General features: G+C 43.7%; 1 protein-coding gene across 1 annotated transcript in view; it reads right to left on the reverse strand.

The window, feature by feature from the left end:
* Positions 1–26,459, reverse strand: part of AHNAK2 (AHNAK nucleoprotein 2) — a 72,813-nt gene that overhangs the window by 6,189 nt on the left and 40,165 nt on the right. Inside the window, exons 3-7 of the mRNA XM_088149774.1 lie at positions 26,274–26,369; positions 22,823–22,885; positions 20,430–20,571; positions 19,975–20,156; positions 1,932–14,553 (exon numbers count right to left, since the gene is read on the reverse strand). Of these exons, the coding sequence (XP_088005900.1) occupies positions 1,932–14,553; positions 19,975–20,156; positions 20,430–20,571; positions 22,823–22,837 (12,961 nt within the window). The 5' untranslated portion in view covers positions 22,838–22,885; positions 26,274–26,369. The remainder of the gene's footprint in view (positions 1–1,931; positions 14,554–19,974; positions 20,157–20,429; positions 20,572–22,822; positions 22,886–26,273; positions 26,370–26,459) is intronic.

Below are 26,459 nucleotides of genomic sequence, written 5' to 3' on the forward strand. Positions count from 1 at the left end.
GAAAGACAATCTCTGAACTTTTAATACTGGAGTTCAGTGTGTGGGAATCTTTCATCGATGAAATCTGTATTTTTAGATCTGAAGCACCTGGGACTACTTCAGAGGTTTCAGATTATCTGACATCTAAAATTTGCGTATCAGAATTTACATTAGAAATATCAATCTCAATCTTGCAGACATTTTAATCTTTCCCTTTGAAAAATCAGCTTTTCTCTCAGCTGCACTAAAATCGGAATCAGCTGTTATATATTTAGTTCTTAAATTTGAATAGTCAATAGTGGTTAAGTCATATCTAGTCTGTCTCAGCCAGACTAGATATGACATCAGTGACATCAGTGACAATTTCAAATTCAGATTCCTGAGAAGCCACCAGGTACTTAGAATAATATTGCTAGTGGGCAAGTTTTCACTCCTGTTAGCTTTAGAAGGAGCTATTTCAATCTTTGAAAAACCAAAATTTGGTACATGAAACCTAGGCAAACTGATATTTATCCCACCAACATGACTGTGAGATTCAAAAATATCCATGGTGACTTCAGGAACTCTTGTATCAGACCTTTCCCAACTAAGTTAATTTTGATAATTAAGTTCCTTGACACTTACAGATAAAACTACATCTACAGTACATCTAGTGCAGCAGGAACAACTCACAATTCTGGTCTTACAATGTTTCCTTCAGATACAATGTCAGTTTTGTAGGAGGAAGATTACCCAAAAGAAGAAATAATATGCTTACTATCTTCCTTTTTCAAAGATTTCCCTGATGATCTAGAACGATTTTCAGTGTTAGAATCCAATTCATCATCTTCAGAATAAAGAACATCTGTACCTATGTTCAGAATAGAATTATCCAAAACTGGGAAGTCAGCAGCTACTTTGGGTGATTAAATATCATATTTAGGAATTTTAGATTTTTTGAATGATGGTACAGATACCCTCCAACTTGAAGATTTACTGTACGTACAACATAACATGAATAACTCATGAAATCAGCATTACAAGCAACAGCCAAGCTTGCAAGGTCAGCTTTCAGACCTGGCTTTGGCACATCTGCTTCTACTGAAGGCAAGGAGACTTTTTCCTTTATTGCAACATTCCCATTAGAAAGAGAAATTTCCAATTTTGGCCTTTTGAACTTTGGCCTTTTGAACTTACTATCCCCACTTTCCAGCTTAACCTTGGCCCCTTGCATAGAAACCTTGCCAAACAGAGGGTCTACTTCTAGGTCAGCAGTTTTCAGTTCCACAATCACCTGGTCTGTTAGAATCTCTACATTAGATGCTGAAACTCTGATGTCAGCCCTGAGTTCTAACAACTTCAGCTAAGGTTTGATAATGCTGAACTGAGCTTCAGAAAGAGAGACGTTCACTGTAGGCATCTGGTGTCCATGTTGACTTTGAGCCCTTTACTGTCTGGTTTGGAGAATCCCAAGCTGGGCATCTTGAACTTTGGGACATGTATTTTCATCTTGCTTCCCTTAATCATGCTTTCATAATTAAAGGGAACACTCTATGTTGGCCTTGATTTTGGAGGCTCTGTTTTTCCTTTGGGAAGGGAGGGATTTGCCTCAACCTTTGACAAGGAGATCCCTATTTCTGGAGCCTTCAGCTTGGGGACCTTGATGCTAGGCACCTTGATTCCAGACATTTTGCTTTCACTCTCCTCTCTGATCTCCACATTCAGGATGGGGCCCTCAATTTCCACTTCTGGCAGCTTTATTTCAGCTTCAAGATTAGTAGAAGGCACTGGGATTTCAGCTTCTAGTCGTGCTTTGGGGCGGTCTGCTTCTAAGGCAGATAAGGTGACTTCTCTGTGTGTAATGCTTTTCTACTTGTTAAGTGAAATTCCCAGCTTGGGCGTTTGAAACCTTGGCATTTTGAATTTACTATACCCATCAAGCTTAATAACACTCCCCTCCACAACAACCTTACCTGAACAAGCCTGTACTCCTATGTTGGGAGCTTTTAGCTCCACAGTGACTGGGACCCTTGGAATCTTTACATCAGGTGCTGCTATTCTGAGGTCACCCTCAAGTTCGTCTGTCTTAAGCCTGGGTTCTGTAGCGCTGAGCTCAGCTTTCGGAAGAGAGACGTGTACATCAGGCATGCTGACATCCACATCGATTTTAGGTCCCTTGATATCCTGTTTAGAGAATCCCATGCTGGGCATTTTGAACCTTGGCATGTGTATTTTCATCCTACCCTTCTCATGACTGTCTTCTGCTCCTGCCACTTTGATGGCCGCCTCACTATCATGCATTTCAGCTTTTGCTTTGGAGAGGGAGACATCCGCTTCAGACTTTGGCAAGGTGATCCCTACTTCTGGTGATGTAAGCTTGGGGGCCTTCATACTAGGCAACTTCATTCCAGGCATTTTGATTTTGCCCTTCTCTCCAATCTCCATGTCCAGGCAGGGGGGCTCCGCTTCCAGTTCTGGCAGCTTAATGTCAGCTTCAAGCTTTGCAGAAGGCAGTGTGACTTCAGCTTTCAGACCTGTTTTGGGGAAATCCGCTTCCACAGAGGGTATGGTAACTTCTCCCTCTGGGACACCTTTTCCCTTGGGCAGTGAAATTCCCAACTTGGGCATTTGGAACTTACTATCCCCGCTTTCCAGCTTAACGTCGGGCCCCTGCACAGCGACCTTGCTGGAAGAACATTCCAGGTGTAGGTCGGGAGTTTTCAGTTCCAGGGTGTCCCCAATTTCAGTGGCTGAGATACTGATGTCGTCCATGACTTCGCCTGCCTTCATATCAGGTTTGGCAACATGGATCTTGGCTTCAGGAAGAGAAAGGTCCACTTTAGGCACACTGAGGTCCATGTCGACTTTGGGGCCCTTGATCTCTGGTTTAGAGAAACCCATGCTGGGCATCTTGAACTTTGGCATGTGTATCTTCATCCCTCCACCCTCAATGGTGCCTTCAGACTCCGGCATTTTGACAGCTGCCTCGACTTCGGGCACCTCAGCTTTTCCTTTGGGGAGGGAGAGGTCTGCCTCGACTTTTGGCAGGGAGATACCCACTTCTGGTGCTTTGAGCTTGGGGGCCTTGAGGCTAGGCATCTTCACTCCAGGCATTTTGAGTTTGCCCTTCTCCCCAACCTCCACGTCCAGGCTGGGGCCCTGCACTTCTACTTCTGGCAGCTTAATGTCAGCTTCAGGACCTGTAGAGGGCAGTGCAACTTCCACTTTCATTACTGTTTTGGGGAGGTCTGCTTCCAAGAAAGGTATGGTGACTTCTCCCTCTGGAACAGCTTTCCCCTTGGGCAATGAAATTCCTAACTTGGGCATTTTGAACTTGGGCATTTTAAATTTACTATCCCCGCTTTCCAGCTTGACGTCAGGCCCCTGTACAGTCACTTTGCCAGAAGGAGCCTTTATGTCTACGTCAGGGGCTTTCAGTTCCAGGGTGGCCTGGCCCATTGGAATCTTTACATCAGGGGCTGAGATACTGATTTCATCCACGGGTTCGCCAGCCTTCATCTCAGGTTTGGCAACATGGAGCTCAGCTTCAGGAAGAGAAAGGTCCACTTTAGGCATGCTGACATCAACGTCAACTTTGGGGCCCTTGATGTCTGGTTTGGAGAACCCCATGCTGGGCATCTTGAACTTTGGCATGTGTATTTTTATCCCACCACCCTCGATGGTGCCTTCAGCCTCTGGCAGGTTGACAGCCACCTCACCTTCAGGCACTTTGGCTTTTCCCTTGGGGAGGCAGACGTCCGCCTCGACCTTTGGCAGGGAGATCCCTACTTCTGGCGTTTTGAGCTTGGCAACCTTGACACTAGGCATCTTCACTCCAGGCATTTTGAGTTTGCCCTTATCCGTAATGTCCATGTCTAGGCTGAGGGCCTCCACTTCCAGTTCCGGCAGCTTAATATCACCTTCAAGTTCTGCAGACGGAAGTGAGACTTCTGCTTTCAGTTCTGTTTTGGGGAGGTCTCCTTCCATGGAAGGTATGGTGACTTCTTCCTCTGGAACAGCTTTCCCTTTGGGCAATGAAATTCCTAACCTGGGCATTTTGAACTTGGGCATTTTGAACTTACTATCCCCGCTTTCCAGCTTAACATCGGGCCCCTCCACAGCCACCTTGCCAGAAGGAGCCTCTATCTGTACATCAGGGGCTTTCAGTTCCATGGTAGCCTGGCCTGTTGGAATCTTAATGTCGGGGGCTGAAATTCTGATATTGCCCTCGAGTTCGCCAGACTTTATCTCGGGTTTGGCAACGTGGAGCTCAGCTTCGGGAATAGAAATGTCCACTTTAGGCATGCTGACGTCAACATCAACTTTGGGGCCCTTGGTGTCTGGTTTGGAGAACCCCATGCTGGGCATCTTGAACTTTGGCATGTGTATCTTCATCCCACCACCCTCGATGGTGCCTTCAGCTTCCGGCACTTTCACAGCCACCTCTCCTTCAGGAACTTCGGCTTTTCCCTTGGGGAGGGAGACGTCCGTCTCGACCTTTGCCAGGGAGATACCTACTTCTGGCGTTTTGAGCTTGGGGACCTTGACGCTAGGCATCTTCACTCCAGGCATCTTGAGTCTCCCCTTCTCCCCAACCTCCAGGTCTAGGCTGGGGACCTCAACCTCCACCTCTGGCAGCTTAATATCAGCTTCAAGCTCTGCAGAAGGCAGCGTGATTTCTGATTTCACTCCTGTTTTGGGGAGATCTGCTTCCACAGAAGGTATGATGACTTCTCCCTCCGGGACACCCTTCCCCTTGGGCAGTGAAATTCCAAACTTGGGCATTTGAAACTTGGGCATTTTGAACTTAATATCCCCACTCTCCACCTTAACATCAGGCCCTTCCACAGCCACCTTGCCGGAAGAAGATTCCAGGTCTAGGTCAGGAATTTCCAGTTCCAGGGTGGCCTGGCCTGTTGGAATCTTTACATCAGGGGCTGAGATACTGATGTCGCCCTTGAGTTCGCCAGCCTTTATCTTGGGTTTGGCAATGTGCAGCTCAGCTTCAGGAAGAGAAATGTCCACTTTAGCCATGCTGACATCAACATCAAGTTTGGGGCCCTTGATGTCTGGTTTGGAGAACCCCATGCTAGGCATCTTGAACTTTGGCATGTGTATCTTCATCCCACGACCTTCAGTGTCTGGCAGTTTCACAGCCACCTTTCCTTCAGGGACTGCAGCATCTCCTTTCGGGAGAGAGATGTCTGCCTCGACCTTTGGAACGGAGATATCTACTTCTGGCGTTTTGAGTTTGGGGGCCTTGACGCTAGGCATCTTCACTCCAGGCATCTTGATTTTGCCCTTCTCTCCAACCTCCACATCTAGGCTGGGGACCTCGACCTCCACCTCTGGCAGCTTAATGTCAGCTTCAAGCTCCGCAGAAGGCAGCGTGATTTCTGATTTCAATCCTGTTTTGGGGAGATCTGCTTGCACGGAAGGTATGGTGACTTCTCCCTCTGGGACACCTTTCCCCTTGGGCATTGTAATTCCAAACTTGGGCATTTGGAACTTGGGCATTTTAAACTTACTATCCCCTCTTTCGGGCTTAACATCAGGCAACTCCACAGCTACCTTGCCAGAAGGAGCCTCTATATCTACGTCGGGGGCTTTCAGTTCCAGGGTGGCCTGGCCTGTTGGAATCTTAACGTCGGGGGCTGAGATACTGATGTCGGCCTTGAGTTCGCCAGCCTTCATCTCGGGTTTGGCAACGTGAAGCTCAGCTTCGGGAAGAGAAATATCCACTTTAGGCATGCTGACATCCATGTCGACTTTGGGGCCCTTTATGTCTGGTTTGGAGAATCCCATGCTAGGCATCTTGAACTTTGGCATGTGTATCTTCATCCCACGACCTTCAATTGTGCCTTCAGCCTCTGGCACTTTCACAGCCACCTTTCCTTCAGGGACTTCAGCTTCTTCTTTTGGGAGAAATATGTCTGCCTCAACCTTTGGCAGGGAGATACCTACTTCTGGCGTTTTGAGCTTGGGGACCTTGACGCTAGGCGTCTTCACTCCAGGCATTTTGATTTTGCCCTTCTCCACAATCTCCATGTCTAAGCTGGGTGCCTCGACTTCCACTTCAGGCAGCTTAATATCACCTTCAATTTCTGCAGACGGAAGTGAGACTTCTGTTTTCAGTTCTGTTTTGGGGAGGTCTCCTTCCATGGAAGGTATGGTGACTTCTCCCTCTGGAACAGCTTTCCCTTTGGGCAGTGAAATTCCTAACTTGGGCATTTTGAACTTGGGCATTTTGAATTTACTATCCCCGCTTCCCAGCTTAACATCAGGCACCTCCACAGCCACCTTGCCAGAAGGAGCCACTATGTCTACATCGGGGGCTTTCAGTTCCAGGGTGGCCTGGCCTGTTGGAATCTTAACGTCTGGGGCTGAGATACTGATGTCGCCCTTGAGTTCGCCAGCCTTCATCTCAGGTTTGGCAACGTGGAGCTCAGCTTCAGGAAGAGAAATGTCGACTTTAGGCATGCTGACGTCAACATCAACTTTGGGGCCCTTGATGTCTGGTTTGGAGAACCCCATGCTAGGCATCTTGAACTTTGGCATGTGTATCTTCATCCCACCACCCTCGATGGTGCCTTCAGCCTCCGGCACTTTCTCAGCCACCTCTCCTTCAGGCACTTCGGCTTTTCCCTTGGGGAGGGAGACATCTGCCTCGACCTTTGGAACGGAGATACCTACTTCTGGCGTTTTGAGTTTGGGGACCTTGACGCTAGGCATCTTCACTCCAGGCATCTTGGTTCTCCCCTTCTCCCCAACCTCCACGTCTAGGCTGGGGACCTCGACCTCCACTTCTGGCAGCTTAATGTCAGCCTCAAGCTGCGCAGAAGGCAGTGTGACTTCTGATTTCAGTCCTGTTATGGGGAGATCTGCTTCCACAGAAGGTATGGTGACTTCTCCCTCTGGGACACCTTTCCCCTTGGGCAATGATATTCCGAACTTGGGCATTTGGAACTTGGGCATTTTGAATTTACTATCCCCACTTTCCAGCTTAACATCAGGCCCCTCCACAGCCACCTTGCCAGAAGGAGCCGCTATGTCTACATCGGGGGCTTTCAGTTCCAGGGTGGCCTGGCGTGTTGGTATCTTAATGTCAGGGGCTGAGATACTGATGTCGCCCTTGAGTTCGCCAGCCTTCATCTCGGGTTTGGCAACGTGGAGCTCAGCTTCAGGAAGAGAAATGTCGACTTTAGGCATGGTGATGTCAACATCAACTTTGGGGCCCTTGATGTCTGGTTTGGAGAACCCCATGGTAGGCATCTTGAGCTTTGGCATGTGTATCTTCATCCCACTACCCTCGATGGTGCCTTCAGCCTCCGGCACTTTCTCAGCCACCTCTCCTTCAGGCACTTTGGCTTTTCCCTTGGGGAGGGAGACATCTGCCTCGACCTTTGGCAGAGAGATACCTACTTCTGGCGTTTTGAGTTTGGGGACCTTGACGCTAGGCATCTTCACTCCAGGCATCTTGAGTTTACCCTTCTCCCCAACTTCCACATCTAGGCTGGGGACCTCGACCTCCACTTCTGGCAGCTTAATGTCAGCTTCAAGCTCCGCAGAAGGCAGCGTGATTTCTGATTTCAGTCCTGTTTTGGGGAGATCTGCTTGCACAGAAGGTATGGTGACTTCTCCCTCTGGGACACCTTTCCCCTTGGGCAATGATATTCCGAACTTGGGCATTTGGAACTTGGGAATTTTGAATTTACTATCCCCGCTTTCCAGCTTAACATCAGGCCCCTCCACAGCCACCTTGCCAGAAGGAGCCACCATGTCTACATCGGGGGCTTTCAGTTCCAGGGTGGCCTGGCCTGTTGGAATCTTTACATCAGGGGCTGAGATACTGATGTCGCCCGTGAGTTCGCCAGCCTTCATCTCGGGTTTGGCAACATGGAGCTCAGCTTCAGGAAGAGAAATGTCGACTTTAGGCATGCTGACGTCAACATCAACTTTGGGGCCCTTGATGTCTGGTTTGGAGAACCCCATGCTAGGCATCTTGAACTTTGGCATGTGTATCTTCATCCCACCACCCTCGATGGTGCCTTCAGCCTCTGGCACTTTCACAGCCACCTCTCCTTCAGGCACTTCGGCTTTTCCCTTGGGGAGGGAGACATCTGCCTCGACCTTTGGAACGGAGATACCTACTTCTGGCGTTTTGAGTTTGGGGACCTTGACGCTAGGCATCTTCACTCCAGGCATCTTGGTTCTCCCCTTCTCCCCAACCTCCACGTCTAGGCTGGGGACCTCGACCTCCACTTCTGGCAGCTTAATGTCAGCCTCAAGCTGCGCAGAAGGCAGTGTGACTTCTGATTTCAGTCCTGTTATGGGGAGATCTGCTTCCACAGAAGGTATGGTGACTTCTCCCTCTGGGACACCTTTCCCCTTGGGCAATGATATTCCGAACTTGGGCATTTGGAACTTGGGCATTTTGAATTTACTATCCCCACTTTCCAGCTTAACATCAGGCCCCTCCACAGCCACCTTGCCAGAAGGAGCCGCTATGTCTACATCGGGGGCTTTCAGTTCCAGGGTGGCCTGGCCTGTTGGTATCTTAATGTCAGGGGCTGAGATACTGATGTCGCCCTTGGGTTCGCCAGCCTTCATCTCGGGTTTGGCAACGTGGAGCTCAGCTTCAGGAAGAGAAATGTCGACTTTAGGCATGGTGATGTCAACATCAACTTTGGGGCCCTTGATGTCTGGTTTGGAGAACCCCATGCTAGGCATCTTGAACTTTGGCATGTGTATCTTCATTCCACCACCCTCGATGGTGCCTTCAGCCTCTGGCACTTTCTCAGCCACCTCTCCTTCAGGCACTTTGGCTTTTCCCTTGGGGAGGGAGACATCTGCCTCGACCTTTGGAACGGAGATACCTACTTCTGGCGTTTTGAGTTTGGGGACCTTGACGCTAGGCATCTTCACTCCAGGCATCTTGAGTTTACCCTTCTCCCCAACCTCCACATCTAGGCTGGGGACCTCGACCTCCACTTCTGGCAGCTTAATGTCAGCTTCAAGCTCCGCAGAAGGCAGTGTGATTTCTGATTTCAGTCCTGTTTTGGGGAGATCTGCGTGCACAGAAGGTATGGTGACTTCTCCCTCTGGGACACCCTTCCCCTTGGGCAATGATATTCCGAACTTGGGCATTTGGAACTTGGGCATTTTGAATTTACTATCCCCACTTTCCAGCTTAACATCAGGCCCCTCCACAGCCACCTTGCCAGAAGGAGCCGCTATGTCTACATCGGGGGCTTTCAGTTCCAGGGTGGCCTGGCCTGTTGGAATCTTAACATCAGGGGCTGAGATACTGATGTCGCCCGTGAGTTTGCCAGCCTTCATCTCGGGTTTGGCAACATGGAGCTCAGCTTCAGGAAGAGAAATGTCGACTTTAGGCATGCTGACGTCAACATCAACTTTGGGGCCCTTGATGTCTGGTTTGGAGAACCCCATGCTAGGCATCTTGAACTTTGGCATGTGTATCTTCATCCCACCACCCTCGATGGTGCCTTCAGCCTCCGGCACTTTCACAGCCACCTCTCCTTCAGGCACTTCGGCTTTTCCCTTGGGGAGGGAGACGTCCGCCTCGACCTTTGGCAGGGAGATCCCTACTTCTGGCGTTTTGAGTTTGGGGACCTTTACGCTAGGCACTTTCACTCCAGGCATCTTGAATTTACCCTTCTCCCCAACCTCCACGTCTAGGCTGGGGACCTCGACCTCCACTTCTGGCAGCTTAATGTCAGCTTCAAGCTCCACAGAAGGCAGCGTGATTTCTGATTTCAGTCCTGTTTTGGGGAGATCTGCTTCCACGGAAGGTATGGTGACTTCTCCCTCTGGGACAACCTTTGACGTGGGTAGTGAAATTCCAAACCTGGGCATTTGGAACTTGGGCATTTTGAACTTACTATCCCCGCTTTCCAGCTTAACATCGGGCCCCTCCACAGCCACCTTGCCAGAAGGAGCCGCTATGTCTACATCGGGGGATTTCAGTTCCAGGGTGGCCTGGCCTGTTGGAATCTTAATGTCAGGGGCTGAGATACTGATGTCGCCCTCGCGTTCGCCAGCCTTCAGTTCGGGTTTGGCAACGTGGAGCTCAGCTTCGGGAATAGAAATGTCCACTTTAGCCATGCTGACGTCAACATCAACTTTGGGGCCCTTGATGTCTGGTTTGGAGAACCCCATGCTGGGCATCTTGAACTTTGGCATGTGTATCTTCATCCCACCACCCTCGATGGTGCCTTCAGCCTCCGGCACTTTCACAGCCACCTCTCCTTCAGGCACTTCGGCTTTTCCCTTGGGGAGGGAGATGTCCGCCTCAACTTTTGGCAGGGAGATATCTACTTCTGGCGTTTTGAGCTTGGGGACCTTGACGCTAGGCATCTTCACTCCAGGCATTTTGAGTTTACCCTTCTTCCCAACCTCCACGTCTAGGCTGGGGACCTCGACCTCCACTTCTGGCAGCTTAATGTCAGCTTCAAGCTCCGCAGAAGGCAGTGTGACTTCTGCTTGCAGTCCTGTTATGGGGAGATCTGCTTCCACGGAAGGTATGGTGACTTCTCCCTCTGGGACACCTTTCCCCTTGGGCAATGATATTCCGAACTTGGGCATTTGGAACTTGGGCATTTTGAACTTACTATCCCCGCTTTCCAGCTTAAGATCGGGCCCCTCCACAGCCACCTTGCCAGAAGGAGCCTCTATGTCTACGTCCGGGACTTTCAGTTCCAGGGTGGCCTCGCCTGTTGGAATCTTAATGTCAGGGGCTGAGATACTGATGTCACCCTCGGGTTTGCCAGCCTTCATCTCGGGTTTGGCAACATGGAGCTCAGCTTCAGGAAGAGAAAGGTCCACTTTAGGCATGCTGACATCCATGTCATCTTTCGGGCCCCTGATGTCTGGTTTGGAGAACCCCATGCTGGGCATCTTGAACTTTGGCATGTGTATCTTCATCCCACCACCCTCGATGGTGCCTTCAGCCTCTGGCACTTTCACAGCCATCTCGGCTTCAGGCACTTCGGCTTTTCCCTTGGGGAGGGAGACGTCCGCCTCGACCTTTGGCAGGGAGATACCTACTTCTGGCGTTTTGAGCTTGGGGACCTTGACGCTAGGCATCTTCGCTCCAGGCATTTTGAGTCTCCCCTTCTTCGCAACCTCCACATCTAGGCTGCGGGCCTCAACCTCCACCTCAGGCAGCTTAATGTCAGCTTCAAGCTCCGCAGAAGGCAGTGTGATTTCTGGTTTCAGTCTTGTTTTGGGGAGATCTGCTTCCACGGAAGGTATGGTGACTTCTCCCTCTGGGACACCTTTCCCCTTGGGCAGTGTAATTCCAAACTTGGGCATTTGGAACTTGGGCATTTTGAATTTACTATCCCCACTTTCCAGCTTAACATCAGGCCCCTCCACAGCCACCTTGCCAGAAGGAGCCGCTATGTCTACATCGGGGGCTTTCAGTTCAAGGGTGGCCTGGACTGTTGGAATCTTAACGTCAGGGGCTGAGATACTGATGTCGCCCTTGAGTTCGCCAGCCTTCAGTTCGGGTTTGGCAACATGGATCTCAGCTTCAGGAATAGAAATGTCGATTTTAGGCATGCTGACGTCAATATCAACTTTGGGGCCCTTGATGTCTGGTTTGGAGAGCCCCACACTGGGCATCTTGAACTTTGGCATGTGTATCTTCATCCCACGACCCTCGATGGTGCCTTCAGCCTCCGGCACTTTCACAGCCACCTCTCCTTGAGGCACTTCGGCTTTTCCCTTGGGGTGGGAGACGTCCGCCTCGACCTTTGGCAGGGAGATCCCTACTTCTGGCGTTTTGAGCTTGGGGACCTTGACGCTAGGCACTTTTACTCCAGGCATTTTCAGTTTACCCTCCTCCCAAATCTCCATGTCTAGGCTGGGGGCCTCGACCTCCACTGCTGGTACCTTAAGGTCAGCTTGATCCTCCATAGAAGGCAGTGTGATTTCTCCCTGAAGTCCTGTTTTGGGGCGATCTGCTTCCACGGAAGGTATGGTGACTTCTCCATGTGGGACACCTTTCCCCTTGGGCAGTGTAATTCCAAACTTGGGCATTTGGAACTTGGGCATTTTGAACTTACTATCCCCGGTTTCCAGCTTAACATCGGGCCCCTCGACAGCCACCTTGCCAGAAGGAGCTGCTATCTCTACATCGGGGGCTTTCAGTTCCAGGGTGGCTTGGTCTGTTGGAATCTTAATGTCGGGGGCTGAGATACTGATGTCACCCGCCAGTTCTCCAGTGTTCATCTCAGGTTTGGCAACATGGATCTTGGCTTCAGGAAAAGAAATGTCCACTTTAGGCATGCTGACATCAACGTCGACTTTGGGGCCCTTGATATCTCGTTTAGAGAACCCCATGCTGGGCATCTTGAACTTTGGCATGTGTATCTTCATCCCAGCACCCTCGATGGTGCCTTCAGCCTCCGGCACTTTCACAGTCATCTCTCCTTCAGGCACTTCGGCTTTTCCCTTGGGGAGGGAGACGTCTGCCTCGACCTTTGGCAGGGAGATACCTACTTCTGGCGTTTTGAGCTTGGGGACCTTGACGCTAGGCACCTTTACTCCAGGCATTTTGAGTTTGCCCTTCTCCCCAACCTCCACGTCTAGGCTAGGGGTCTCGATCTCCACTTCTGGCAGCTTAATATCAGCTTTGGGCTCCGCAGAAGGCAGTGTGACTTCCGCTTTCAGTCCTGTTTTGGGGAGATCTGCTTCCATGGAAGGTATGGTGACTTCTCCTTCTGGGACACCTTTCCCCTTGGGCAGTGAAATTCCAAACTTGGGCATTTGGAACTTGGGCATTTTGAACTTACTATCCCCGCTTTCCAGCTTAAGATCGGGCCCCTCCACAGCCACCTTGCCAGAAGGAGCCTCTATGTCTACGTCCGGGACTTTCAGTTCCAGGGTGGCCTCGCCTGTTGGAATCTTAATGTCAGGGGCTGAGATACTGATGTCACCCTCGAGTTTGCCAGCCTTCATCTCGGGTTTGGCAACATGGAGCTCAGCTTCAGGAAGAGAAATGTCCACTTTAGGCATGCTGACATCCATGTCAAGTTTCGGGCCCCTGATGTCTGGTTTGGAGAACCCCATGCTGGGCATCTTGAACTTTGGCATGTGTATCTTCATCCCACCACCCTCGATGGTGTCTTCAGCCTCTGGCGCTTTCACAGCCATCTCGGCTTCAGGCACTTCGGCTTTTCCCTTGGGGAGGGAGACGTCCGCCTCGACCTTTGGCAGGGAGATCCCTACTTCTGGCGTTTTGAGTTTGGGGACCTTTACGCTAGGCACTTTCATTCCAGGCATTTTGATTTTGCCCTTCTCTGTGGCCTCCACATCCAGGCTGGGGGCCTCCACTTCCACTTTTGGCAGCTTAATGTCAGCTTCAAATTCTGTTGTGGGCAGTGTGACTTCCCCTTTCATTCCTGTTTTGGGGAGATCTCCTTCCATAGAAAGGTGTCCCTCTGGGACACCTTTCCCCTTGGGCAGTGAAATTCCAAACTTGGGCATTTGGAACTTTAACATTTTGAACTTACCATCGTCATCTTCTAGTCTACCTTCTGAACCCTCAGGAGGAATCTTGCCTGATGGAGTCTTTGTTTCTAGGTCTGGAGTTTGCAATCCCAAAACAGCCTGGCCTGTTGGGGACTTAATGTCACATACTGAGATGTTTATATCAGCAGTAATTTCTCCCATCTTCAACTCAGATTTGGTAGCCTTATGGTCGGCTTTGGGAAGGGAGATATCCACTTTAGGCATGTTGATGTCCATCTCGAATTTGGGCCCTTCAATATGTGGTAATGTGTGTTTGCTGGAAATAGTTGTTTCTTTTCCTTTTTCATCTTTCCGATATTGGGTTTCAGTTTGTAATTTCTCTCTTGTATCTTTTTGCTTTTTTTTCCTTATTTTTGGAATATTTTGTGAAACTTTCATTTGAGAGTCTGAAATATCTTTTGTTTGAATTACTGCTGTTTTCATCTGTGATGTTGTAACTGTAGGTTCCTGTTTTGTAAATTCTACATTGGATTTTGCCTTCTTCTCTTTGGACATTGGAATAGTTAGTTCAACATCGGGGTATTTTCTTGTATGTTGTGGAAGTTGAAATATTGTGTCTGATACTTCTCTTTTTGGCTCTTGTTTTTCTCTTGTTTTTCTATCTATATCAAATGAAGTAGTATACTCTCTTGTCATTACATCAGGGAGCTCCATAGTAGTATCATTTTCATATTCTTTGAATGGATTTACTTCATATGGTTCTTGTTTACTTTTGTGCATCTTGAATCCAATAGTTGGAAATTTTAGTTTCTTTTGGCTTTGTTTTTTAATTTTTCCATGAGTTTCCTCTGGCTGGAATTGTGATTCTGTATCCGTGCTTGTGGGAGAAACATCTGGAATGCCATGTTCATATGCATCTGATGTACTTCGAGATCTTCTGTGTCCCAAAATCTTCTTTCCCTTAATGGACTGGAATTTTGGCCATGAGAGTCTATCCTTTTTGGTTCTTTTTTGTCTTCCCACTCTTTGTTTTACAATTAAGTTTGTTTTATCTTCTTCTGAGATCGTCTTCTCAGATATTTCCAATGTATCCCTTCCCTAGGAAAGACAATTTCTAAAATGAATATGTTTATCTATTAAAAAATGTATACTGTGTATTATTTATATCAATTTTATTTCTTATTTACAAAGCTTATAGGGTGCTACAATCAACTCCCCAAATATATAATTTGAATTAAAACAAAAATATATAGTACAAGCAATCATGGGCATCAGGAAGAGAATATTTCAAAAAACACAATTTAAAAAGTTGCTCATCCAGAGGGATCTGTCACTCGAGGCTTGGTAAAATAACTACCAACTATTGACTTTCTAAAGATCAGAAGGGAGGGGACCATCCAAATGTCTGGTGGAATACTATTCCAGAGAAGGGGGTAAATGAGAAAAAAAGGTATGCTTCTGTAGTATCCATAGGTGGTAGTGTCTGATCAAGGGGGTATATAACCTCTCTACTAGATGTTACTACTGTAGGTGGGCAGCTGTCATCAGGAGAAGGCAATCCAGGCCCTGAACCATGAAGGGCTTTAAAGGTGACAACCAGGAACTTGAATTGTACCTGGAAGCCAACTGGCAATTGGTGTGGCTGTGTAAGTATCAGTGTTATATGGGGAACTTAAGATATGCCCTGAACTTTGAAGAATCAGGATAGAAAGAGTTTTGATACTTCTGAATATTGGAGAAGACTTGAGAATACCATAGATAGCCAAGAAAATAAACAAATGGATCATAGAAGAAATTAATCCAGAGTTCTCATTTGAGGTACAAATGACAAAACTCAAATCATCATTCTTTGGAAACCAAGGGTTAGATATAAAATTCTCCAAGATACGAAGGAAAGAGGAGGATTGGGATTGCCTGACTTTAAATTATATTTTGCAGCCTGCTGTTTGGTTTGGATGAAAGAATGGCTGTTGTTAAGACATAAGAAAATGTTAGAATTAGAAGACCACAACCTGAGGTTTGGGTGGCATGGTGTTTTATGGTATGATAAAGTGAATATAGACTTCAAAAATCATCATTAGGAATGCCATACTGAGAATAAGAATAGATATAAACCCAGGCTGTGCCCAAAAATACTTTTATTGGTCTCAGCACAAGAAGTGTTTTATAGAAAAGAAACAGCAGGCCATAAAAAAAAGAAAAGGTAAATATATGAAGATTTGCTAGTACAGGAAAATGGAGAACTTAAGATGAAATCAAGAGAACAACTAACTGCAGAGGGATTTACTTTTCAGTGGTTTTCATATGCACAATTAAGGGAGAGGTTTAATATGGATAAAAAGCTACCAGGTATAGAACAAAATATAACAGGATTTGAAATGGAATTACAATATACAAATGATGAATGTGTAATTGGTAAAATGTACAAACTTTTGCTGAGATTCAAGATGGAAGAAGAACAAGTTAAACAGTGCATGATAAAGTGGGCTAAGAATTTTGGTTATAATATACAGATGGTTCAATGGGAAAGAATGTGGTTAAAAGAAGAAATTCACATTGTCTTATAACTTAAGAGAGAATGTTTATAAAATGATGTACTGTTGGTAGATACCAGTTTAACCAGATAAACTATCTAAGATGTATAAAAGGTACTTCTAATTGTTGCTGGAAATGTGAAAAACATGAAGGGACATTTTATCATGCATGGTGGACTTGTGAAAAAGTGAAAAAAATATTGGATTCAAATACACACAATGATGCAGGGAATCTTAAAAATTAACATTCAGATGAAACCAGAATTTTTCTTACTAGGACTTATGAGTAGTCAATTAGAAAAGACTCATGGATGATTGATTTTATATATGGTAACTGCAGCAAGGTTATTATATACACAAAGATAGAAAAATACAGAAATACCCACAATGGAGGAATGGACTGTGAAGATGGTAGAACTTGCAGAAATAGCTAAATCGACTTGTTTGATTAGGGAAGGAACAATAGCCACTTTTATAAAAGACTGGAAACCCTTTATGGACCTTTTGCTGAAAATGGATAAAAATGAACTGGTGATTTCTGGATTTGCTGATTAAAAAAGGCTATACAGTGTATATGAGGAGAAGGGAACTTTGTTATGTAATTTTGAAGGGGGGAAATGGTACCAAGTATGTCTATAACTGCTGTAAAGAAGATTGTAAAGAAGATTGGAAATCACTTCAAGTATCTTTTTTTTCTTTTTCTTTTCTTTGTATTGTTTTCAACACTTTTTCATTATCTTTCTTCGTTTCCTGCTTTTCTTCTATTTTTTTGTGTTTATCTTTTAACTTTATATATATATATATATATATGTATGTATGTATGTATGTATGTATGTATGCATGCATGTATGTATATGTATGTATATATAAGGTGCTTCACAAGGCTCCTCACAAGAAAGAAGCCATTCCCTTCCTAATGAGCAACACCAGCATTGGTTCTATTTAAGAAGAGCAGCAAACTCAAGCCTCTCGGTTGGCAACTACCATCCATTTACTCAGACTCCCATAACTCTGGCTTTGGACCCAGACCAGCTGTCAAATCTCCTGCAACATTAGATTCTCGGACTTCGTTTTGACTACTCTTGTGCCTGCTGCTTTGGATTTGGAACTCTTGTAAGGCACGCTTGCAAGCTTGGGACTCACTGTGTGTGCATGTGTGTTTGTGCTCACGCTTCGTCTGCTTCTTGGGTATTTGTTTCACAAAATTAGCAGTAAAGCCTGCAACCACCTGTCTGTGTGTTTGTGTGTGTTTGGCCTGGAACAGGGCAGTTTCCTAGATTTGGGAGCCCTTCAGATAGTCACTTATGACTTAGTCACCTCACAGCTTGACTACTGCAATGTGCTATAGATGGCATTGCCCTTGAAGACCACCGGAAGCTTCAACTGGTCCAGAATGCAGCAGCACTAGCAGTGATGGGCATGCCTTGATATGCCCATGTAACACCTCTGTTTTTTTTTAATTAAAATTTTATTTTTAATATTTATTGTGATTGGATTATTGGTGTCTAGCAGTTTCGAAGGTATATAGTCTAGTCACGGACTCCCCTGTACAGGTAGTATTGTTCTGATATATTTGTTGAAGACGACTGTACTATGCTACTGAAGGCCAGACAATAAGAAGTAGCAGGTGAATGTGTGAATGAGAAGTGCCTTTTTTTGTACAGGTAGTCCTCATTTAGTGACCACAACTGGTTCCAGCAACTTGGTCATTAAGTGAAGTGATCGCTAAGTGAAAATCTTGTGACCGCGATGATGCTTACTATTTTACTCCAGCTTTCCTTTGCTTTACACAGCCAGAAGGGTACAATCCTAAACAGTCGGGTGAGCCCAAATGGCAGGGAAGGTTTTCAGAACTTGACTTATGAGGAAGCTGGATAAAAGGGCCAATCTTATCACCCTTTTTGCCTACTCCCCTGCCCTTTGGAATGCTCACTTCAGTGCTGGGATAATTAGCAAGAAGGGAATTAATCTTTGAATTGTATTCATTGGAGAGGAAGGGATTACAAGAGAGTAAGCAGTCACACAATGGAGAATACACATTGAAAGGAATACGCTAGCGCTGGCGGTTTGGAAGCAACGTAGGAGACACAAAAGCCTCCAATTTGAAATTGATTAGGGTCTTAGTGTCAGGCAGCAGTGCAAGAGGCTTCTATCCAACTAATTAAGATCACAAAGCTGAGTTTGTTAATTTGGGGTTAGCACATTTTAGGGATGCACTGCACTGCAGAGAAATGCAGTTCAGAAAGAGATAGCTTGTTTAGGCAATCTCTCCACTCTGTGAGGGGGTAAAAAGGAAAAAAAAATGGGTAAGACACAGGACAACATGTACTAACTGACCGTAATGAGGAACACATGACTGAGAAACACTGCGAAGGTTGTAAATGCAGGTATTGGTCTCAGAGTTACTTTTTCATCACTGTCATAACTGCGAATGGTCTCTATGTGAGGCAGCTGCTAAATGAGGACTACCTGTACACAATTATAGACTGATTGTGGAAGAGTAACTTTCACATCACTGTGCTTTTCTGTGGGCTGTTCTGAACTTCAGAGTTAAGGGAAGTCACTACTAAAACACCCTTTTTAGAAGTGGCGTCTTTTCTGGAGAATTCCTTTCCTCATTTTGTCCAAGTGCAAACTTTATGGTCCTCTTGGTGGCAGCACCTTGTTTTTGGAATTTTCTTCCTTTGTCTTTTCAGGTGTAAAACTTCGTGGTCTTTATGCTGCAGATAAAAATGGTTTTCTTGGGCTTCTAATATTTTTTACAGAGATTAGTTTCATTGCTGTTTTTAGATCTGCTAGTGCTATTTTACTTATTTGATTATGGTTTATGATATATAATATGAAATGACATTGCTAAAGATGCTTTATGAATTGAACAATGAAATATTGTATTAAATGGCTTCATCCATTAAATAAATAACTTGTTTTAATTTCTTTTTAAAAATGGGCTTCCCCTCATTATTAAATAAACAGACCCCATCACCCCAAGATGCTTTTTATAGCTGGTATTAACAATTGCTTTAGTGTGTTTTTATATATTGTCTTTTTGTTAACTTTATAGTGAGAAAAAGTTGTCTTATTTTCAAATAAATCCTGAGCAGAAATCCAGCAGACCAAGAGCAAACTGAGTGGCTTTACATTAGTCACTTTTTCTCATCTTAACTTTGCAGGGATATAGTGAGGATAAAATTTGCTGAGGGGAGAGGAGATAATTATTTTCATTGCCTTAGCCATTTTGAAGAAGGATAAATTATGTACATAATTGTAATACTGTAAGATAAATTTGTAATCAAGAAAAGAAAACAAAAGTGCATATTTCCTTCTTTTTCATCATTTATTTTGCATATACATATACATATACAGGATGTACCAAAACTCAGGGCCCATGGGCTAATCACAATATGTTTTATTTATTAATATTTTTTTCAGAGAAATTGTTACTGTACTTAGGAACATTCAAAGATCAAGTATCAAATGAGTAAAGAAGTGCTTAGAAGAAAATGGCAACCAATTCAAACATTTAATGTAATTTATATAAGAAATTATCCATGGAGCATGACTTTTGGAACACCCTGTATATTCAGTGTACTTATTCTAGGGAAGAACCAGGAGCTAAGCAGGCCAACCAAGGTCTGTCCTTAAAAAAATCAATCCTCTGACTCCTCAAATTTCTGAACTTTCAATAGGCATTCCTTACATACCATCAAGCATATTTTGACTAGGAACCTGCTTTTAAAAAACCTGAGATTGTACTTGACAATACCATATACAGAGTATTTCCTTTATTTTCACAGAAATTGTGATACTCACAATACAGAATAACACCTTTGCCTCAAATGTAATTTCCATTTGGATACGGAGGGGAGACTTTAAAAAAACTCCTAAAATTACTTCAGTGATGGCTAGATTTCCATGATCTACAGCTTAATTCACAAATTTAATAATAAATAAATTAAATAAATACATAATTCAAGAACAATATTACCTGACTTAATTTTTCCTTTTTGGACTGTGTTTCAGAATGTATTGTTTCCGGCTCATCTTTCCCAACAAGTTTTCTTTTAAGATTGAACTGCACTTTGTATGGCTCGGAATACTGTAGTATTTTAAGTGCATCTTCATATTTGATATTATCAAAAAAGATTGTGGCACTCAAAAGCTGATCACCTGGAAGAAAGACAACAGAAACAGGGCTTTCAGAATATCAGATAAGTCCAACAGTTCCTTGCCTGAGTTTGCAAGGTATACTCCCATTCATTCACTTTTTAAAGGTATATGCTATTTTACCGTGCCCGTAGAATGTCCATCGTTCAATAGGCATGCATACTTTTTACAAAGTACTGTATGATTATTTTTTAATGCGTATTTTAAATAATTATCATTTTCTTAGTTAATGATATTAAGAGAAAATGTAAATGTAATACAAGAGCAATACTGTACCTTCTCTTAGACTAAATAGTTTTGATGCTGGGGACTCCTTCAGCACTTGCTTCACAAATATGCCTTCAGCTCCCCCACCAGCCACGCTAAATCCACTTGCACCAGATTCCACTTCTGTTTGCAATGTCACTTCCATAGATTCCTAGTAATTCCAAAAGTTATGTTATTAAATCTCATCTCTAAATTAGCTCATTCTTCAATTCCTTTATATCATAATATCACTCATAGTGTCATGAACATAAACCTAAACTTGGCTGTATCATACAGAAGCATCACACATAAAATTTACTAAAGAACCAAGGACATTTCCTGGCAGCTGAAAGACAAGCAAAATTATATAACAGATAGCAAAGCTTTTTAGAGATTACATTTATTACCTGCGTGCTGCATTAGTACTGTGAATAAGCCTATCACAAGAGCAATGCTTAATCAGAATGTACAATTTGACAAGAAAGTATTAATATTTCTTAATGATAGGCAGATAAAGATCTCTTACAAGCTTTCTGATACAAACATCTTTCTGGTATTTTTGAAATGCAAAATAAGTGAAATGTCTACCCTGAATGCCATAAATACCCATGATTTTTTTCAAATGCCACTTATTGTTCCTGAAAAAAACTCACAACACTGATCCTCATTACTCTGGATGTTGTGACAACAAAATTTATAGACACCAGCAACTCATAAAATTATAAAATGTATTGGTTGAAAAGGACTGTATTGGTCTGCCTTTTCTTCTATGTAGTAAGTCAGGTACCTGTAGGGTGCTATCATATCTTGCCTTAGTTTTCTCTTTTTTAAGCTAATCATGCCCAACTCCTTTATTCATCTCATACAGCTTGCTTTCCAAACTGCATGTCAGCCTGCTAAGTATTGTCTGAACCTATTCCATTTTCTCCCTGTCCCTTTTAAGGTGGGATGTGTGGCCTGACCAAAGAAATATTACTTCCTGTAACTTAGATGCAATACTTCTGTTAAAACAGGCCAAGACTGTATTGACCTTTTTAGCAGTTGTATCATTCTGCTTGCCCAACTAGTGGTTTACTAGTACTCATAGATCCTTCTCACATTCCTTAATTTTCAGTATTTAATTTTCAGTGCTATACCCATAAAGAATATTTCATCTGGATCCTAAAAAAATGTTTGATCTTTGCATAGGATAATTATATTACTTTAAAAATGGAACTATTAATGGCTTCTTCCAGATGGGATTTTATCTTCTACAGAATCTAGTTTTATTATCATAGTGCTTTAAATGTTATCACCTTTATTTAGTAAAATGAACATTTAGGACATCAGTGGCTATATTTGATAAAATTCCAAATGACTTCAGCCACTTGCAAATCCTGTTTTATTTACATAGGTGTTGCTGTTCAGTTGTAAATGAATCAGGCATCAAGGTAACTTAGGTAAACAGTTCCATTGTGGAAAATAAATGCATACTAATCTTCCCATACAATTTGATTTCCAGCCTTGCATTCTTTCAAATAGATCAATGCCAGAAAACCACATGTGGGACTACTGGACTTAGTCACATATACTAAGAGCTGATATAAAACTGTGATTGGAGAGCCCAAATAATAGATTTTTATATTTAAAAAGACTGGTTTAATTGTTCAAGGGCCAGTTAGTTTACCAGCCTGAATTAAAGAACTCTTATACTACCAATTAATCTCTGGATAGATTTTGGGAAATTATATATTCTGTATTTGTCTCCATCTTTAAAACAGAAATAATGTTTCTCAAAATGATAATGGGAAATTATCTCTTTTATCTAAAAAGTGTTTTAAACCACACAGATTACAACAATCAATAGAATTACAACTATAATAGTAGTATAGTGAATTATAACTAGTGAATTATAACAATCTAACAAAGGGAATCTATGCATAAATTCCAGCAGGATTATTTTTTGGATTTATCAGGAATGATTTCCCTCTTTGGATCAGGATTGTAACTGCGGCATTAAATCAGTTAATGTTGTTTGCCAGTTTGGATAGCTCCAATCACTTATTCTGTGCAAGGGACTGATCCTAGCCGCAATAGTGCTATCAGTGCTGACTGGGCCAATCCTTTGCTGTGAACATGTCCAGGGCCGAGTGTAGAAGCATTAACAAAATGCAGAATATGAAAGTGGGTGCAGAATTCACATGACTTGCTTTATTTTAAAATTATGTTGAAGGGACAGAATAACAGGGTCTTCTGAAATTTCAGCAAGTGATGAATGAAATGAAAATTTCACATGGAGAAGTAGTTGTTTAACATCTCTACCTAACTAATGCAAGTAAAGTATCAATTGTCATCTAATGGGACCCAGGACTTTCAAGCATTCTAGCACAATGCTTTTCTATATTGAAAGACACACCTGAAGTTTAACAGGTACTTAATCTCACCTGTGAATCACTCATTTTGAAGACAGAATCTCTTCTTTGTCTGTTCTCTATATCTTGCTGAAGCTGGAAACAAACATATCATCTTTAATGCTTAGCTGTGGTAAATTTGCAGCAGATCATGTGAAACTCTGTCAGCTGTTACTAGCTCTTAATTTATTTATTTAGTTAGTTTTATGGATTTATAGGGCCGCCCAACTCAAACAAAAGGGACTTAGGACACCATACAGTGCAACAGAAACAAATAATAAAGAAAAACAACCATATAACATTAAAAAATAAAATAAAATATATGAAATATAAAATGGCAAACAAAGAGGATAATTAGACAAGCAAAAGGGGACTCCACCCAACAGGACCCAAATGCCTGGGGAAAAGCCAGTTTTTAACAGTTTTTCTCAAGGCAAGCGGAATTGGGTCCTGTCATTATTGTGCGGATATCATTCTAGAAAACAAGAGCAGCCACTGAAGGCATACTTCCTAGGCCCCATAAGATGGCGATGTTTAAGAGAGGGAACCTGGAGCATGCCCTCCCTATGAGAACATGTAGGGTGGGCAGATGATCTTGGGAGAGGGTGGTCCTGCCAATAACCCGGTTGCATACCACGTAGGGCTTTAAGTGTCATAGCCAGCATCTTCAATTGCATTCAGAAGCCTATGGGGAATCAGTGCAGCACTTTGACTTGCATGGCAGAGTAGTGGTATCACATGGGTGTAATGAGCTGTGGCCATAACTACCTATGCCACTGCATTCTGGACCAACTGAAGCTTCCGTATGAAGCTTCTGAAGCTTTCAATGACAGTTCCTCATGCAGGACATTTCAATAATCCAATCTGGAGATGACTAAGGTGTGAATTACCACGAGCAAAGTTTCTCGGTCCTCATCAGCAGAGGAAATGATGGCAAATTAGAAAATCAAGTCTATCTGAAAACAACTCACACTAACCAAGTGCTCCACTATCAAATTAACAACCCAATCTCCCACAAGAGGAGCTGTGTAAGACCATTATTCAGACAAACACAAACATACTGCAGCAATCCAGAATACCAGGAGGAGGAAACAGACCATCTATATAGCATCTTCCAAAAAAATGGATACCCACACAACTTTATCAAAAGTGCCTGACCATACAACCTGCTACAGCACAACCAGTACAACTTATGAAAAGGGTAACACTCCCATACATCAAAGACATCTCAGAAACAACCAACAGAATACTACAACCACACAGCATCACTGTGGCACACAAACCAACTAAAGCCTTCCAAAATACCTTAAGCAAACCAAAAGACCAAAAAGAAAAAATAGGAATCATTCACAACATACAGTGCAAGGATTATAACAGCCTCTATGTAGGACAGACAAGCAGAAGACTAGCAGAGCACATCCATGAACACCAACTAGCAGTCAGAAGACATGATGAAAACTCCTTAATCTCACAACATATGGATAGACTCAACCACAGTTTCAACTGGGATAGTATTAGCATCTCAGACGAAGCCAAATCCAAAATGTTAGGAAATTCCTAGAAGCTCGGCACTCAGACAAATCAGCCATCAATAGAGATAAATCAGCCATCATAGAGATAAACTGCATTTACACACCATTCAAAAGATCAATAAAAAACTAGGAAGGAAACAGACTAGAACACATCCCCTCCAGCAACTAACACTAAGATAAGCAGGGAATAACACCAGACAAACAACCAGGCAGAAAACAATACTGTAATCAAGGAACCACCAAGGAGGAGACCACACCCCCACCAAAACTGGCACAGCAAGCTACTATGTATAAGCAGGCAGCAAACCCCACACTCACTCACACTGATGATGTTTCCTAGTTGGGTAATGAAATGTCTGCAAGCAAATAACCAAGCTCAGAGGGCACCAAGAACTCCAAAGTACATATGGATCACCATAACCTTGAACATCTACAAATCACATGAAAGCTTAATTAGTGCCAAGTCTATGGTCTCTTTTCTTTTCCCATTTTAATTTCGTCATCTCATATGTGCTCCAAGTTCAAAATAAATGGGCTGATGCTCTGTCTAGAGACTCTAAATATTGGGGATGATTCTGAGGAGCTTCAGCCCTAAAGCTGCAAAACTTTGCTGCCACTTTGGGACCTACCCTCTTACAGAATGAACTTCAGCAATTCGAGAAAGGGATGCGTATACTTAAACCCAGCTCTGGTAGCTCAAGTCAGTTATGAGCCATTCTTGGAACTCTCTGTTTAAAACCCAGGATGGACTTTTATGTCACTGAGGTCATCTCTACTTATCTCCAACTGAGTTACTGGTGTAAGTGATATACTTGGCTCACAAAATACCAGCAGCAGGCCATTTGGGATTGCACAAGACTCTTCATTTGATCACCTGGGATTTTTGGTGACTCTGCATTAAATTTAAAGTCGAGTGGTATGTTGCCATCTGCCCTGTTGCCTATAGGCAAAAGACATCCTTGGTTGGAAAATCTGTGGCATTACTCTGTTACTTATGCTAACTGGCTCTTGGAATACCATCTCCATGGGCTTTATGAGGGACCTCCCACTGTCTCAAGGCCAGATCATCAACCTCATGGTATGGTAGTTGATCACTTCACTAAAATGGGACACTTTAACCCGAGTAGGATTATCCACAGCCAAAAGAACTGGGCTACTATTCCTCTGCAACACTATTTGTTTACACAGATTGCAGACTGTATTGTCTCAGATTAAGGCCTTCAGTTCACAACCAGATTCTGGAGAACTGTGTTTAAACTATTGGAGATATCAATAGTTTAATAAATTGCTAGGCTCACTGTGCTGACAACTCCATGTTGTCAGCAGCACAGTGCAAGTGCAAAAGCATACACCACTCTCTGAGCCAGCAGCTTCTATGCTCTCCTGTCTGTCCCTCTCTGTGCTGGCAACTCTGTGTACAAATGCACATAATATTCTACTGTCCCTCACTCTCTATGTCAGCAACTGTGTGCAAGTGCACACACAATCCTTGCTTGACTCCTGCTCTTCATGCTGGGAATTTGGTATATAAGCACAGTCATCTACTCTTTTGCCTTCAAAGCTGGGAGCTTCAGCACCTTCTATGTTTCCCTGTGGCTAGACCACAAAAACTGGCATACTTTGGATGAGAATTACTTTCCCTTTAAAAAGACCCAACCCCTTAAATTTATTATATATATATATATTTATTTCCCATTACTTTAAGCACCTTTGCAGCTTTCCCTTTCGTATCTGAATCATAGTGTCATATGCAAGTCATAATAAGGATATTCTTGTAGAGTGTACAGGCAAGGAAGAAATGACTGTTTCACTGGCCAATCAACAATTAATTTTGCCCTTAAAGTTAAAGGGGCTAAGGAAGGCAGCGATCATGGAGTCAACGCCTCCAAAGGCTTACAGATTGTTGCCATAACTAAAATGTTTACTATGAAATCTTTCATTTTGAGTCTTACCTTTTTGTTAAAATATTCATCTTCTATGCAATACTCATACACTGGAGATGATCCTTGTGGCCTAGGTCGTATACTTTCAGTTGTCACTTCACTGATCTATAGAAATGGAGAAAGAGAAACACCATTAGCTTGCCTCTTATTTCCTAAACCATGCAAAACAACATTTGGGATTTTAATCCTATGTGC

The sequence above is a fragment of the Python bivittatus genome, unplaced genomic scaffold (assembly GCF_059951505.1).
Source record: "Python bivittatus isolate LINGU-HERP-01145 unplaced genomic scaffold, Pbiv_v1 ctg000580_np1212, whole genome shotgun sequence".
Classification (NCBI taxonomy): Eukaryota; Metazoa; Chordata; class Lepidosauria; order Squamata; family Pythonidae; genus Python; species Python bivittatus.